Raw genomic sequence first — 16778 nt, forward strand, 5'->3', positions numbered from 1 at the left:
GACCATGTCCCTTTTTTTTTAATTTCATTCAGATGGATTCGTTCCGGTGATTAGATAACACAAAATCCAACCCGATCAGTTCCTCTCTCTAAATGCAAAGAGTGTAGAAGCAGTCTTTGAAGAGCCACATGAGGGACAACTCTTTTTCAATTAGTTTGCATCTTTTTGAGTGATTTTTTTGTTCACTCTGTCCTGGAGTGAAACCCCTCTTAAAGGAGTGAAATAACCACCACTCTTTTTAAAGAGCCCACATGAGGGACAACTCGAAATGTAAAGAGTGGTGTTTTCACTCTTTTACATTAGAGAAATGCAGAACGTGCAATACAATCCATATGGTGACGATGCTTTCTGAACCACTCCCCCCTTCCGCCCCCGAAAACTCTCATATCAGAAACTAAGAGCAAGAATCCTTCCTCTAAACACAGATTTCTCCACTAATAAACCCGAGTAAACCATGTTACTGTTGGTCTTATTTCGGACCGCACGTAGCATGGACAATCTGAAGATTTCCTTCTGCTGTCGTTTGCTTAGGTTCAACTTGTCATCGCTTGAAAGCACAGCCACACAAAAACGTACATGTTTTCTGAATAATTGACATCTGAAACCTGTCACGGGTGGTTGGGTGTTGCTCCATTGTAGCAGCCAACAAATGGATGTGACTACCCTACACTGCTGTACAAGCAGTAGCGTTAGTTGTGCACAATTTTGTAAGTGCGGCATTAACGTTTTGCGATCTGTTGTTGACACACAGTCTCTAAGTTTCGAGGCCTATAGTTCGTGGCATTCCTTCCCGTGAAGCCACACCATCAGACCACAGGCATGAAGTTTGATAACATTTTAGTGGAAGTAGGCATTTTCGGACGGTATCAGATAGTGTTGTGTCTACTGATTGCTTTAACAGGAATTCCTTCAGCATGGCATGCTATTGGCCAAGTGTTTCTGGCGGCCAAGACAGACCATTGGTGTGCGGTTCCTGAAAGTCAGTCTCTAAACTGTAGCTCGCTAGAGTCGGATTGTCTGGAGTTGCAAAAGGAGTTGACTCTACCGTTCACTGTCGACGAGGATGGGAACACGGTGTATTCGGAATGCGAGCGGTACCTCAATGCTCGGAGTAGTCCGGAGCAAGGTGTCTCCAATTTGACGGACGGTCAGGATGATGGGTGGACCAATGAAACCATCGAGTGCGATGCAGGGTGGGAGTACGATCGATCCCAGTATAAGACTACGATCATTCAAGATGTAATGTATACTCATCATTTCTCTTTTCTTAGTACAATTTTTGGAATTATTGGCAAATTTTCCGTTTCTTGCCATGGGTTAGTAACTTATTTTGACGAAAAGGAATACCTCATATTGAAAAGTTAGATATTATTTCATGTCGTGACGAATGAAACAGTGGTGACATGACACGAAAACTGTTCCGACTGTGGGAAAAAGAACGTGAGGCTATGTGACCTTCGGGCACAAAAAGAAGGATCAACCCCTTTTCCAGTAAAGCCCCCCCCCCCCCACCCCCTAAAAGAGAGAAGAAGAAAAAAAGGGGACAAAAAGAGCTACTTTTTGCGGAAGAACCCTCAGCGCTAGCTTAAAGGGACACGTTGCCTTGGATTGGGCGAATTGGTCTATGCAAAATGTTTCTAACCGATTGTTATGAAATGCATATGGTTGGAAAGATGTTTTTAAAATAGAATATAAAGATCCACCCAAATATGCCTCGAATTTGCACGGTGTTCCATTATACGTCATGAACTAACACGGCACGCCATCAAGAAGTCAAAATGTTTGCCTCCTCAAAATGGCCGCCGGTATTAGTTTGCAAAGTAAGAGGAAAACCACGCAATTTCGAGGCATATTTGAGTGGATCTTTATTTTCTACCTTAAAAACATCTTTCTAACAACATGCATTTTATAACACACGACTGCAAAACTTTTCATAGACCAACTCACCCGATCCATTTGCTAATTGCTCATGGTTCGATGTATATTGATGGATTAATTTTTTGTATTTTTAATATTTCCATTTTATGGGTTTAGGCCCTATATAGTATATCTAGGTCTGTTGTTTCTAATGTTTTGTCGGTTATTATTCGGTTTAATAGTATTTTGCCTCTATGGTTTTAATTGGTCTTGTTTCTGTTTAGCCTTTTAGTTTTTATTGTTAGGCGCATTGAGGAATCTTTTTTTCATAATGCGCCTTATAAATGTTGTTTATTATTAGGCAACGTGTCCCTTTAAAGGAGGCTTAGCGCGATTTGCACTCCGCTGGGTCTACTGCCAGGCTATATATTATAATAATTAAACAATTTTGTCTAATAAGCCGTTCTCTTGTTAGGAATTGTTTGGAAAGTTTTACTTTACTCTGCCTACCAAACAATCTGTACACTGAGATGTTGTTCCGTATTTACTTAAAGACACTATTGGTAATATTGTCAAAGACCAGTCTTCTCACGTGGTGTATCTCAACATTATACTTAAAATAACAGACCTGTGACAATTTGAGCTCAATTGGTCATCGAAGTTGCGAGATAATAATGAAAGAAGAAACACCCTTGTCACACGAAGTTGTGTGGTTTCAGATGCTTGATTTCGAGACCTCAAATTCTAAATCTGATGTCTCAACAAATTCGTGGAAAATTACTTCTTTCTTTCCATTACTCTTTATACCAAGGAGGTTTTATGCTTATCATTATTTTGAGTATTCACCAACAGTGTCCACTGCCTTTAAGAATGAATGTCACGAGACTTTACTTTATAGTTCAGGTCAGAAATGGAATGCGCCGAGGGGCCATGGGGCAGCGTTACCAAGCTCATACAATAGGAGACTTTCCAACGCTAGGTGGCAGCAGACATACCGGGTAAATTTCCATTGTTTACGTAGTTCTGAACATGCGCATAATTCTGAGAACAATGGATTTACCCGGTAAGTCTGCTGCCCTCTGTCGTCCCAGAAAGTCTCCCATTCACATTAGGTTTAACCGTTTTATTCCAAAGTGAGTGGCTATTTACCTTTTATCAAAATACCACACATTCATTCACGATCATTCCTACAGAACTGAACCTTGGTATGTGTTTTGAAAAGAGTATTGTGTGACTGGTGTGCCATTAAGTTTGTCTGGATCGTTCATCATTTAATAGATAATGAGCGTTCGTTTTTCGAATCAAAGAATGTTAACTTAAACATATTATTTTAGTTACGTTTCACTCCTAATTTATGAGCTTTATCAGACTGGTGACCATGCCCAATGCTACAGCCTTGTATACCCTTTCTTGGTTGTACAAATGTATATAAGATGGCGCTGTAGGCGTGGTTTTGGGCTAGTTGGTCATAATGTTCTGGGGTTTGTTGTTGCCCCGTCATCGTCTTTGTCGAAACCCTTTTCCCCTGGCATGTAATTTTCTAATGGCCTCTGCTTTGTGTAGAGTTTATCACGTGTCCTTTCGGTTGGCTGAACCAGCAGTTGGGTGCGATAAAGGCATGGTTTTAACCCTCCAGTGCCCCGCCCTTGAGATTCATACGAATGCCACGGCGAACTGCACCCAGTAGCCCGTCGGGAAACGTGGATAGCTCATTGGTAATGTTGATAAATGAGTACTTTTGCAAAGCCAATAATGTTTCCAGATATTGCAGAGACAGTTTGACCCAAACAGAATTTGAGGTTTCGAAATCAACCATCAAAATGAACACAACTTCGTGTGACAAAGGTGTTTTTCTTTCAATAATTTATTATCTCGCAACTTCGACGACCAAATTGAGCTCAAAATGTCACATGGTTTGTGTGTTCTTTTATGCATATGTTGAGATACACCAAATTAGATGATCTTTGACAATTACCAATATTGCCAACCAAAATGATCTATTGGTATACACAAAATTGTTAATTACCTGACCTATCGACCCTTGCGGAGTCTTTCTCAAACTGAACAGGTTACTGTAACATAGCAAGCGTTTTTCATTCGATTTAACAATTCTTGTGTCATTTAGCTGAGATAGTAAATAAATCCGAAAATAAATCCGATATTCTCGATATCGAGAATTGACAAGTGTTTTAATGTTTTCTCAAAAAGTAAAGCATTTCATGGAATAATATTTCAAGGGAAGTCTATCACCATTACCTTCTGTAAACCCTGTAAGTTATTTGTAAATCTGTGAACTTTTATTTTTTGTTCTGTTTAGAAAAAGTGTCCAATGGCTTTAAAGGGTCACATTGCCTTGAATCGGGCGAGTTGGTCTTTGAAAAGCATTCGAAACCGTTAGTTATAAAATGAACATGGTTCAAAAGATATTTTAAAAGTAAAATATAAAGATCCACACAAGTATGCCTCAAATTTGCGTGGTTTTCCTATTACTTTCCGAACTAACAAGATCCGCCATTTCGTACGGGTCAAAAAATTGTCTCCACAAAATGGCGTACCGTGTGTAGTTCACCATGTAAAAGGAAAACCATGCATTTTCGAGGCATGTTTGTTTGGATCATTGTATCCTACTATTTAAACACCTTTCCAACAGTATGCATTTTTTTAGTAAACGATTTCAAACGCTATTGATGGACCAACTCATCTGATCCAAGGTAACAGATGAATCGTAGCGCTTTGTGAAATCGGCCCGTGTATCTTTAGGAATGTCCTTTCCTTTATTCTCTTTCGTTTGTGTTGAGGCTAGGGGTCCACCCATCACAAATCGAACTCTGTATACTTTTTATTATAAAGATTACTATTTTGTTCAACTCCTTTCGAAATGACAATAATTGAGTCCCTTTCGTGGCACAGTGGCCTTGGGAAAGGTAATTTACCATTTGTTCGTCCTCCTTTATAAATTGAACACCAATCCAGGGTTCAGGAGTAGTCCTACATGCGATGGATTGGCACACATAACAGATGGGGTTAACCCCTGTGTTTCTGGTAATTGCAAACAGGTTTCCTGAGGCTCAAAACCACATCACACCGACCTCGTTCTCACTACGTTCTGGGCTTAATAAAAATAATAATAATATTCGATTTTATATAGCGCTTTATACACCATGTCTCATGGACGCTTCCAACATTATTATCCTTTTTACTGGGGCCATTTCATTCCTGAAACCATCTCAGCTCCCGTGCCGCCAAATATGTAGCGCACTATAGCTAAACCAACCACACGAACCATCTTTGCCCTCATGTTCCCATTTACACCTGGGCACAATTTAATAGAGCTGCTTAAGCAAACAATTTGCTTAAGCACGAAAATAGCTTGCTTATTTTACACATTTTACTGGCAAAAATCTCGTGCCATGTGCATTGCTTGTGACTTACATTTAGCTGGTGTTTACTTAGCATAACAATTGAGTGGAGTCTTAGCCGGTAATCTGATTTAACAAAGCAAATATTTTTTTTGCTTAAGCAACATTTTTAGCTTATAAGCACCTCTATGAGGTTGGGCCCTGGTTGTAGAAAAGCAATTGTGGTGGAGTATCTTGCTAAGGGACACAAGTGTCACGACCGGGATTCGAGCCCACGCTCTGCTGAACAGAAGCACCAGAGCTTGAATTCGGTGCTCTTATCCGCTCGGCCACGACACCCCCATGAACTTAAACTGTGTGCACACGAAGTGAACATATAGTTTTTAGAACTAGTTTGATGTGACCCAGCCTTAACGAGCTACAGTGATGAGGTTCACTTTATGAGGCAGCATTATGGTTTCTATTCTAGATATTAAAAATCATACAAATACCATAAGGTTTGAGGAACCATTAATACCACTACTACTAATAATTATAATAGTTATAATACAAAATAATACAAAATATTATAAAACAGATGTTTATTATCGACCACAATAATAATGCAAAATGGAGCATGAATCAATAAAAACACAGTGCATTAAACGGCCGGTGCAGATGCAATTGTGTCCGCCATGCAATACTGTCCGCTCCGGACACTTTTGCGTATGCAATCGTGTCCTGGGCTATGCAAAAACCGTCTGGCGGACATGTACATGACTCTACATGTATTATGTGCGCATGTGAGCGAGCGTGCATGCACTGAGCCTGAATGTATAATGCAGCATGAATATTCACGTATTTTATGATTGCAGCGAATACCCAACGGCCGAACATTTCCCATGTCATTCATGACATGCACTTAGCTTGTAAATAAAAAGGCGAACGTGTTCCGTCGACCAAGGGCGTTTAATTAATTGTAAGGACGGTTTTGCACGGGGGTGCGGACACAACTGCATATGCAAATGTGTCCGGGTGGGCACAATTGCATTATGCAGCAGCCGGACGTACACGATTGCATATGCAAAACCGTCCGGCGGACATTATTGCATATGCAATAATGGCCGCCGGACAGTATTGCACAAAGGACGAAATTGAATGCGACACCGGTTTGAAATTATTATTATCTATGAAAGAAAACATCAATATATACGGTCATTCTTGTAAAATAGATGTTAAATTTGCATCGGGGATAAAGAATATTAATTTTGGTTTTTACCCATACACCGATGTGTGTTAGCACTGTATACTCAGTACTTTCCCGAGTCCTGTGAAAAAAATATCACAGGCATGTTACTCGGGTGGGATTCGAACCCACGACCCTTGCAATTCTAGAGCAGTGTCTTACCAACTAGACTACCGAGGTTGCCCGGCAGCTAGAGGCAGTTCGAATCCTATGTTTTGGCAGCGGGTACCGCAACGATATAATAGATGTTAAATTTGCATCGGTCATTCTTGTTTAAAAAAAACCGGAATAAATTATTGAGCGATTAGGGTATTAAATAAGGTTTCATTTTGTTGGGACGGGACATTCTATCCAAACCTCGCGTGTATTCGAATTTCGACTAGATACAGCGCGACCTGGATTCGAACCCACAAATGTGTGAACGACATCATTTGAATTAAAATGACACATTTTGGTAGTGTATACGGCACTTGGACGAATGCACAAGTTGGAGTTCACACACGTAGGCCTATTTTTGGTTCCGCTGAAAGAGTTATTCTAAATGGCAGATGTCATGTCCATACACCAGTGCTTTTCATCGAGATTTTTAAAGATTAACAGGATTACCCAAGGAAAGGATTCAAATTGTGTTCAATAAATCTTTTTTTGTTTCCTCTGTTGTTGTTGTTGTTGTTGATGTTTTTTAATGATGGCAATCCAATACAAGTGCCTAAAAGATAGTAAACGTTATAAAGGGGGGGGGGGGGTAAAAGACATGAGAGAAACAAGGAAAAATCACAAGGTTTGACAAACCCACAATGACGAAAGAAGTTGAGATAATCCTGTTGCACTTCTTTTTTTTTCCTTTTTTTTTAAGTACCGGTATTAAAGCAGGATACAAAAAGGGTTACCAAGTTAAGGCATTGATGGGGGACTCCATTCGTGCTGTACTATTTGTTTTTCGCTTATTTTTGAAAAAAACATCGACAAGAACATGTCAGGTGAATTAAGAAAGCTCACGCGATGGTAAGCAATGGTATTCGGTCGAATTGCGATACTAATTGCGTTGCACTAAATACTGGTTTCCTGTCTCTTAATACTAAGAAAATAACTTTACTTCTTTATAAGTGACAATTTCCACACCACCGGGAAACTTTGCATCAAAAGTATGTTGTGTTTGTTTTATTTTCTCCACCATTCTGTCAATTAACGACAGTGGACACTATTGGTATAAACTCAACATAATTATTAGCACAAAACCTTACTTGGTAATGGGTAATGGAGAGAGGTTGATAGTATAAAACTTTGTCTGAAGTGACGTAGTTTTCGAGAAAGAAGTAATTTTCCACGAATTTGATATCGAGACCTTAAGTTTAGAATTTCGAAATCAAGCATCTGAAAGCACACAACTTTGTGTGACCAGGGTGTCTTTTTCTTTCATTAATATCTCGCAACTTCGACAACCGATTGAGCTCAAATTTTCACAGGTTTGTTATTTTATGCATTTGTTGAGATACACCAAGTGAGAACACTGGTCTTTGACAATAACCAATAATGTCCACTGTCTTTAATTATAAAACTTAATTATAAAACTTCGTATAAAACTTATATAAATTTTGTTGATAATTTTTCTTTTCAGTTCGACCTCGTCTGCTCCAAACAAACTCTTCCTAGTTTGGCGCAGTCTGTCTACTTCGCTGGGTTACTCTTCGGATCTTTGTTTTGGGGAATCGTTGCAGACTGGTGAGTTTGTCTTCTTATTGCGATTTTTGATGTATTCCTTCCTTGAGTTGCTCTTAAAAAAGGGCAATCGACACCTTCATAGCTGTCAAAATTATTTCCCACTTGGTGTATCCAAACGTATGCACAACATAACTGATCTGTAAAAATATGGACTCAATTGGTCATCGAAGTTGCAAGAGAATAATACAAACAACAAACATCCTTGTTGCACAAATTGTGTGCTTTCAGATGCCTTTAAAAAGGCTTCTGACCTGAAGTCTTTTAATATTTGAGTGGGAAAATACCCCTTTATCAAAAACAACTTTACTTCAGAGGGGGCCGTTTCGCACATGTTTTATGCCATCAACAGCTCTCCATTGCTCATTACCACGTAAGTTTTTATGCCAACAATTATTTTGAGTAACTACCAATGGTGTCCAGTGCCTTTAATTGGATGGCAACAAAGCCCGACAAAAAGTTCTTTAAAAAAAATCTGTTTTCGAATAAAGAAAAGGAAGCTTTGCATATTTTTTGTATACGTGTAGGACTGTTTTGATTTATGTGAGCCAATTACTTCTAGACAAAACTATCGAAACGTCGAATGTCTGATTAACGTCGACTTGTAAAGTGATCTAAGGTGTCTGTCGTTTGTTCAAATCGGCCTAATCAGTGCCCCGCAATATGACTGCATTTGTATTTCCTTTTAACTTTCGCGAACACTTTTCCTTTCTCTAGGGCTGGCAGGAAACCTGCTTTCTTCCTCAGTCTTTGCGTTGCTGTTGCAGCCACTACTGCTGCGGCATTTGTCCAAAACATAGCATTCTACACAGCGTTGCGGTTCTTCATTGCTGCTGGGAATTTTGGCGTGTATCTGATGGCCTTTATCATTGGTAATCCCCAAAGATTCTTTGCCTCTTTGACATGTCTAAGATTGTGTCTAGAAGAATAGTCTATTGAGGATTTAGTGAAGGAATGGTATAGGTCTCCGACCGTCCACCCACCACCCACTGGCGAGGTAAACTATTGGACCCTTCTTGACCCCCGCCCCACCCTTCGAAATACCGTGTATCTTATCATGGAGGTAGAAATCGCTGATGTCCTTTATTAATGGTAATCCTTCGAGACTCTGGCCCTTTGACATTTCTTAGATTGTTCTCAGAAGAATAGCTTATCGTGAATGACTGGGATGAATGTAGTAGGGCTCCAATCGTCCACTTGGCACTGCTTCAGCCACCCCACCCTCTCCTCCCCTGAACCCCCGCCCCCACCCCCAGGAAACATGTTTGGTGAAGCCACTGGCCTTAAGATGGAACCGCTTGGGCTCAACAACCTGGTACCATTAAGGCGACATTTTGTATTGTAATAAATACCAACCAGTAATTGAAATTGGTAAAGGATCATTTTGAAAGGAGCATGACTTGACCAGCTGTGCCAAAGAACATCAGGGATGGTACAGATCATGATATGTTTTGAAAGTATCACAACAATCTGAGGAAACTTCAGACGATCTTCAAGCTTAAGAGTGATAAATATTTATTCTTCAAACATTTTCACGTTAACGACCTCCAGGTTTCCAATACCAACTTTTCCGGGTCGCAATCTCGTTCTTGGGGTGACCTGTGAGGTGCATGCCGTCACCACGAGAGGGCGAGTGTGATCGTTCGATTAGCCCGATCAGGGGCTCACCCGATCCCGAGTGAGCACCGCGGGGTCGACACAGGGAAGCTAAACGAACGCACCCACTATTGAAAGATTACAGCATACAGTTGTATAGTTAACGCAGTAAGAAGGAAGTCTGGGTAGATAAAAGTAGGCCTATTTATTAACTTTTAGCAAAGAAAAATTACGCAGATTCCGTTTACTCCGAAATGTCTTTCTACAGACCTCCAACTATAAGTAGAGAGAAAGCCAGATCAAAACAACATACCGGCATGAACAATATCGTAAACTTTGTGTTGTTTTGACCCCACCTTTACCTTTTCCAAAAACGGTTTACTAACTAAGAATTAACAATTTACATCTTGTGGAAAGGTTTGCGATAACACCATGTAATGACTATCTCTAATGAGTTGGGGTGGTTCTGAAAAGAACCGTTGGTTTCAACTCGACGATTTGATCAGTATGCTCTGATCGTCTTCTGTTCTCCAGAAGACGCTCAGAGCTTACCGTATTTCCACCATGCAAAATTTCAAATCCTATTATTCTATATCTCACCAGTTACGGAGATCGTTGGGCCAGCTTACCGGACCATGGTGGGGACGATTCTAGCAATGTTGTTCTCTATAGGGTACGTTCTGTTGGCGGTCATGGCGTACAGTCTACGCGAATGGCGCCATCTTCAATTAGCCATCTCCATACCAACCTTTATCTTCTTCGCTTTTTTCTTGTAAGTAATATTTAATGTGATATTTAAATATGGTACGTATTTCTATTTGTGTATATATTTTGGTACACAAACCGTCCAGCGTGAGCAGCCGCACCCTTGTTAAGATGCTGAACAGGCTTTGCCAAGTAGCTGAATGGATGCAGATGTTGATGGTGTGGCTACACAAGGTCAAGTTATCTCATGACAGATTCATTGAAAGAAATACACTGAAATTTTCTGTCTGACTCATTCTGGGTCAACAAAATGGGATTTTGATGGTAGTATTCTAACGTCAGTTTGAGGTGTTCCCGACGAGTCAGTTTTGGTACAGATTTCGGGGATCAAGTTGACTCAGATATAGGGTCGGGTCCTACGGAACCTGGATCCGGATCAATTCTTATCCAGAAGGTTGAGAAGTGTATATTTAATAGGATTTCTGTACAATCTAAACCAAGAAGTCAGGTTTCAGACTTCCGACCATCCGGTATCGACCAGCTCACCCGTGAAATTTCTCGGTCGCCTTAAAAGTTGGGTCAGGGCTGACCCTAAATCGGGTCAGACATGACCTTAAGTGGTTCAAACATGGCCTAAATTGGTTCAGACTGACCAAAATCGGGTCAACCCTGACATGAATCAAGTCGGGCCTGCACTAAATCGGGTCATCCCTTGCATTCATCGGGTTAGGCATGGCCTAAGTTAGTAATATACGTCAGTTTGAACTATTTACTGGTCATTTTGATGCAGTTTGTTAAAAATTTGAACTTCTATAACAACATTTCGTTTACTTCAAAAGTTTCATCTGTCTGAGTGTATAGCTTTATTTGACCGTCTTTATTTATTTAAAGGATTTGGGTACTTTTTCAAAATGTCCATAGATTTACACTAAACTTACAGGGTTTGAAGATAATGATAGTGGAAAGCTTCCCTTCAAATATTACTCACTGAGGTGCTGTAGTTTTTGAGAAATGAGTAAAACAATGTCATGAAAATACGTTTGTAAATGCTTAAAATAATTTTGGTCTCATGAGACCAAAATTATTTTCGTGGTTTTGTTTTACTCATTCCCCAAAAACTATAGCACTTCAGCACGTAATATTTTCAGGGCAGCTTTCTACTATCATTATCTTCAAACTATGTAAGTTTAGTGTAAATCTGTGGACATTGTGTTTTTTGTCCTACAAAAAGTACACACACCCTTTAAACAATTGTTTAATATTAGTTTGTTTATCACCAAACTGATATTTCAATGAATGTTGAAATCGTTTTAGAAGAAAACTAAAATGAATTCAACATTCTATCTATAGCTTTTTGCCAGAGTCTCCACGTTGGTTGATATCAAAGAAGAAATTCAAGCAAGCCGAGAAGATCATTAAGTCCATTGCAAAGGTGAACAAGAAATCGGTGCCGGAGAACATGTTCGTCGAAGAGGATACCATACAGGAAAAGGTGAGAATAAACCGATGGTCTCGGGCTCGAATCCCACCTGAGGGATTGATGGTTTTATAATTCAGGAGCAGTGGTAAACGAATGCCATCTAGTGTTCAAGTCATCATCATACCCGGCACGCTCATGTAATCTTTCCCTCCCAGCGTCCCACATTGGGGAGAATAATTAGAAGGTCGTTGGTTCGAACCCTTCTTGTTTCAATGGTTTGTTTTTTTCCATGGATTGTTTCCATCGTTGAAGAGCGTGGGCATAGGAATGTCGTATATGTACCCGGTCATCCTCGTACACGACACGCTCTAGTAATCTTTTCCTCCCAGCGTCCCATATTGTGGAGTGTATTTAGAAGGTCGTGGGTTCGAATCCTTCTTGTTTCAATGGTTTGGTTTTTTCCATGGATTGTTTCCATCGTTGAAGAGCGTGGGCATAGGAATGTCGTCTATGTACCCGGTCATCCTCGTACACGACACGCTCTGGTAATTTTTCCCTCCCAGCGTCCCACACTGTGGAGTGTATAAGGTCGTTGGTTCGAATCCTTCTTGTTTCAATAGTAGATTGTCTTCCACTAAGTCATACAATCAATTTCACAACGAGCTAAGATCGATCTCACTCGCCATAAAATGTGTCTTTGGGATTTGTGAAATCGACCCCAGGTCGGCCAAATCCGTTACCTGTGTTTTGTATCATATGTCATTATAACACAGTTTAAACATTGAAAATTGTTTAACTATTAAAAGACAAAAAATTTATTGCAGATTTTCTTTCTATTTCTTCTCTCCACGTCTTTTCACAGGAAACTAATAATATTTTGACTCGTCAGCCAACTCAGATTGACCTTTTCAGAACTCCTAACATGCGCAAGAAAACCCTCAATATCTTCTTCAACTGGTAAGGAAAAACAAATCTAAAAACCACCAGTAAAATCGACGATTTCATCCCTTTTATGCGCCTCGAGCATCCCTATGTGTGGATATGTGCATTCATTTAAACGATTAAACATGACTTTTTAAACCTGAAATATATATATTTTTTTTTTATTAATTGCGCAAGTATTTAAAAAATGGTTTTCAAGAGATTAAGGGAACCCGCCCCGCCCCTAAAAGGGAGCCTTCATTTGCATAAACGTGACGTCATGTCGGTAACCCGAGCCGTCGGGCCCCCTGGCTGTGTGCATATAGAGACGTGTGGCCTGGTACCTAGGCGCGTGTAGTTAGGGACCAGACTCTTTTTGCCGACGATATGTTTGAATTCCCGACGTGACGTTGATGGTAGGGGGCGGTAACAATCCACAAAAGGGGGGGGGGGCATGACATATTCGCTAATTACGCAAGTCAGATATGTCGGGAATAAACAAAACACATTTTCTTGATGTTCAATACAAATATCAGATATAAATGACAGCAAAATTAACTGTTTTATTTTAATTCACTGCAGCATCCCTCTAATGAGGTTCAGCTGCACGTAACGCTAGCAAATACGTGAACGTGAACGTCAAACAATCGTTGTGCTTCTTCGCCACTTTTTGGGCTTACTGCATGCTCTACTGCACGTACGTTACGTACCTGAGGTGAACAATGGTAACTTCACGTATGCTAACGAGACATAGTTTTCTGACGTTCACGTTCACGTTCCCGTTCACGCAAAGCGTGCAGCTAAACCCCATGTTATCATTAATCAGATACATCACGTTGTATAATTGTTTGAGACAATCATGGGGTAACACTTTGGGTCATCGTTTTCTATACTGTATTTCGTTCGTAACCGTTTCGAAAGTTTTGTCCTTATTTTTAATTTAGGTTACTTCATACTCAAAAAAGGCCCATGGGCCGCTCTTGTGGCTAATGCAGCACTTGCCAGCCAGAGGCGAAGACATCCCCTACTGGGTCGAGGATCGGCCCCTCAACTGGGGGCAAGGACACCCCCCCTTGAAAGAGTCATTTGTTGTTACTTTAAAACTCGCCTAATTAATTTTACTCAGGCCTATGTTGCATCGATACTTTGTTGCATTGTTTTCACTTTCAACAATTATAATAATGGTAAAAATTAAAATCGAAAAAAATTATGGCAACAATAATTTTTTTAGCAATGCTTTCTTTAAGGTTTGTGAATAGTCTGGTTTACTATGGACTCTCCTTGAGCACATCAGATCTAGGTGTTGATGACTACGTGGCGGCTTTTATATCTGGAGCAGTGGAGTTACCAGCCTATTTGTCCAGCTGGTTTACTATACAACGTTGGGGGCGCCGTCTCCCCTTGGCACTGTATCTGGCAACTGGGGGCGTGGCTTGCCTAACTACTATATTTATTGGTTAGTTAAATTGCTTGATTGGACATTGTTTGTTGGTGTCAGTGTAACAGTTGCTTGAGATTTGTTTGTTGTATACTTTTTGATATTCCATCTTTTTGTGCTCTTAAACCCAATGACACCCATTCTAAAAAAAACAAAAAACAGGTATGAGTATCCAGGTGAAAATACGGGCTAAGAAACTTTACCCAACGGGAGACTTTCTCGGACGAAAGATGGCAGCAGACTTACCGGGTAAATCCATTGTTCAATTATGCGCGTGTTCAGAACTAAACTACGTAACGATGGAAATTTACCCGGTAAGTCTGCTGCCACCTAGCGTTGAAAAGTCTCCTATTGTGTTAGTTTTGCTACCGACTAAACGACAAACTGTACGGCGCACAATGTCTAGTTCTATTTTGTAGTTTTTCTTTTTTCTTGTTTTATCATAACAGAGCCGGGTGTAGCCAGGGCGGCAGTTGCTATGTTAGGGAAATTCGCCATTTCCGGTTCCTTCAACGTCATCTACATTTATTCGGTGGAATTGTATCCTACACCCGTTAGGTAAGACCAGTCATTCGAACATTCATTCATTCATGGATTATCATACGGATTTACAAATAGCAGCCGATTTGCAAGTAAATTAACAATAAACATTATAGCTCATTTAATACTTCATGCAATTAATTTTAGTAAAGGTTTGGGGTAACACCACGTATGACGCAAACCTTTCATCGTATTTCCACCATGCACAGTTTCAAATCCTACTTATTCATGCGAATTGTTTTGTTAAACTTTTTTTTTTTTTTTTTAACTTTTGACCAGGAGCATGGGTATGGGAATGTCGTCCATGTTTGCCCGTATCAGCGGCATCATCGCCCCGGTCATCCTCATCCTAGGAAACTTCTGGAAACCATTGCCTCTAATTGTCTTCGGAGGTTGTTCCTTACTCGCCGGAGTCTTGGCTCTACTTCTGCCTGAGACTCTCAACCAAGACTTGCCGGAGACTATCCAGGAAGGAGAAGACTACGGAAGTAAGTTATCCTCGTTTTATTTTTTATTTTTTTGAATTCACTGTGGGCCGAAGGGAGTTTATTAATAGAGTTGAGCAATGCTTGATATGCACTGAAAACTGTTGGTATTTACACAAAATAATTGTGAGCATAAAAACTTACTTGGTAGTATAAAACGTTGTGAGAAACGGCTCCCTCTGGACGTAGATTTTGAGAAAGAGGAGATAAACTTCTCACTGAAATTGATAAGAGACTTCAGGCCTGAAGCCTTTTAGGCACACAAATTGTGCACGAGAATGCCTGGGGCTTTTCTCGGATTAAAATTTGTGTTAAAATAATCCCTTTCTCTAAAACTACATTACTTCAAAGGTTGTCGTTTCCATCAAGGTTTTGTAATATCAGGAGCTCCCCAGTGCTCTTTACCAACGTTTAATGACCATTTTGGGGGAGTAATTACCAAAGTTGGTAACCTCCCTTTAACAAAACTTATTAAGGGTGGGATGGGGGTAAGGAATCAATCAAATCCAATAAATCAATAAAATAAAATTGTTTGAGTAGTAATGTAAAAGTTAATTGAATGTTTCTTGTTTTCCTCATTTTAGAGGGTCAAGGCTTCGGACTGAAAACCCTCTTCAAGAAACCGTCTGCACCCGAGGTAAACGACGCAGACAACACAAATCAAAACTATAAGAAGATTCCGACAGACGAGAAGAAAGATACCAATGTGTCCGAAGTGGTTTAAATTGAGGTTCAAATGTATAATGGTTTCGGGAACTTGTTCATTTTTTAACAGTTAGAAGGGGTAAGAACTAAATGGCGTTTAGATAGCTATAGTGTTTTGGCAGTGTTGGCAGCCAGCTAGAAAGTACACGCAATCTTACCATGACCACGCGTCGTTTTGCCCGGCGAAACATGACGTGTACAGTGTTTGGTCAACAGAGGGCGATTTGAATGTAAACATCGGGGACACATCGTCTAAAGCTTATCAATGGTGGCCATTGCCTCTAAACTGAGAAGGGGTGGACGCGGAACAGACTATCCATGTTTTGCCTACATCTGGTTTCAGTGATATCGGGAAACTATGCCAGTACGGTATGAAGACCCTTCATGGGGACATTGTGTTATTGCACGAACTTTAGAATTAATTAGACAAAAGTTATCTCTTGGCCTACTTTTGCAGGGTGACACCCAGTTATATGCAAACAATTTCAATTTCTTACATTTGAAACTTTTTTACCATTGTTACATTGTTTAAAGTTATCCTAAAGTTTAAACTAACAAAATTAATCATCACTTAAACTGTCTGTATTCTAACCGTGGAGACTTGAGATGAATATACTATACAATGATTTTGTTCATTATCGTTGATTAATAAAAAAAAAAAAAGAAGATGCTTGCTCGTAAACAAGTTAAATTTAATCCAGTAATAAAATGGCATTTCATTTATGCTTGTGTAGTGAGTGCATCATAACAACAACATGTGAATGCTTTTAAAAAATTAACGGTAAGCGTTAAAAATAGGTGGCTTTTA

General features: G+C 39.9%; 1 protein-coding gene across 2 annotated transcripts; it reads left to right on the forward strand.

Moving 5' to 3' along the window:
- The first annotated feature begins 646 nt into the window (after positions 1 to 646).
- Positions 647 to 16633, forward strand: LOC117288583 (organic cation transporter protein-like). 2 transcript variants are annotated; one of them, XM_033769494.1, is made up of 10 exons: positions 647 to 1239; positions 8060 to 8163; positions 8878 to 9032; positions 10360 to 10528; positions 11812 to 11953; positions 12744 to 12838; positions 14050 to 14258; positions 14690 to 14798; positions 15060 to 15268; positions 15850 to 16633. In XM_033769494.1, exons 1-10 carry the CDS (start codon positions 820 to 822, stop codon positions 15987 to 15989), a joined length of 1752 nt encoding a protein of 583 aa, XP_033625385.1. In that variant the 5' UTR covers positions 647 to 819; the 3' UTR covers positions 15990 to 16633. The 2 variants fall into 2 exon arrangements, with proteins under 2 accessions (XP_033625385.1, XP_033625386.1); XM_033769495.1 differs by lacking the exon at positions 8878 to 9032 and having other exon boundaries at positions 1065 to 1239.
- The last annotated feature ends 145 nt before the right edge of the window (positions 16634 to 16778 follow it).

Source organism: Asterias rubens, chromosome 3, assembly GCF_902459465.1.
Source record: "Asterias rubens chromosome 3, eAstRub1.3, whole genome shotgun sequence".
Taxonomy (NCBI): domain Eukaryota; kingdom Metazoa; phylum Echinodermata; class Asteroidea; order Forcipulatida; family Asteriidae; genus Asterias; species Asterias rubens.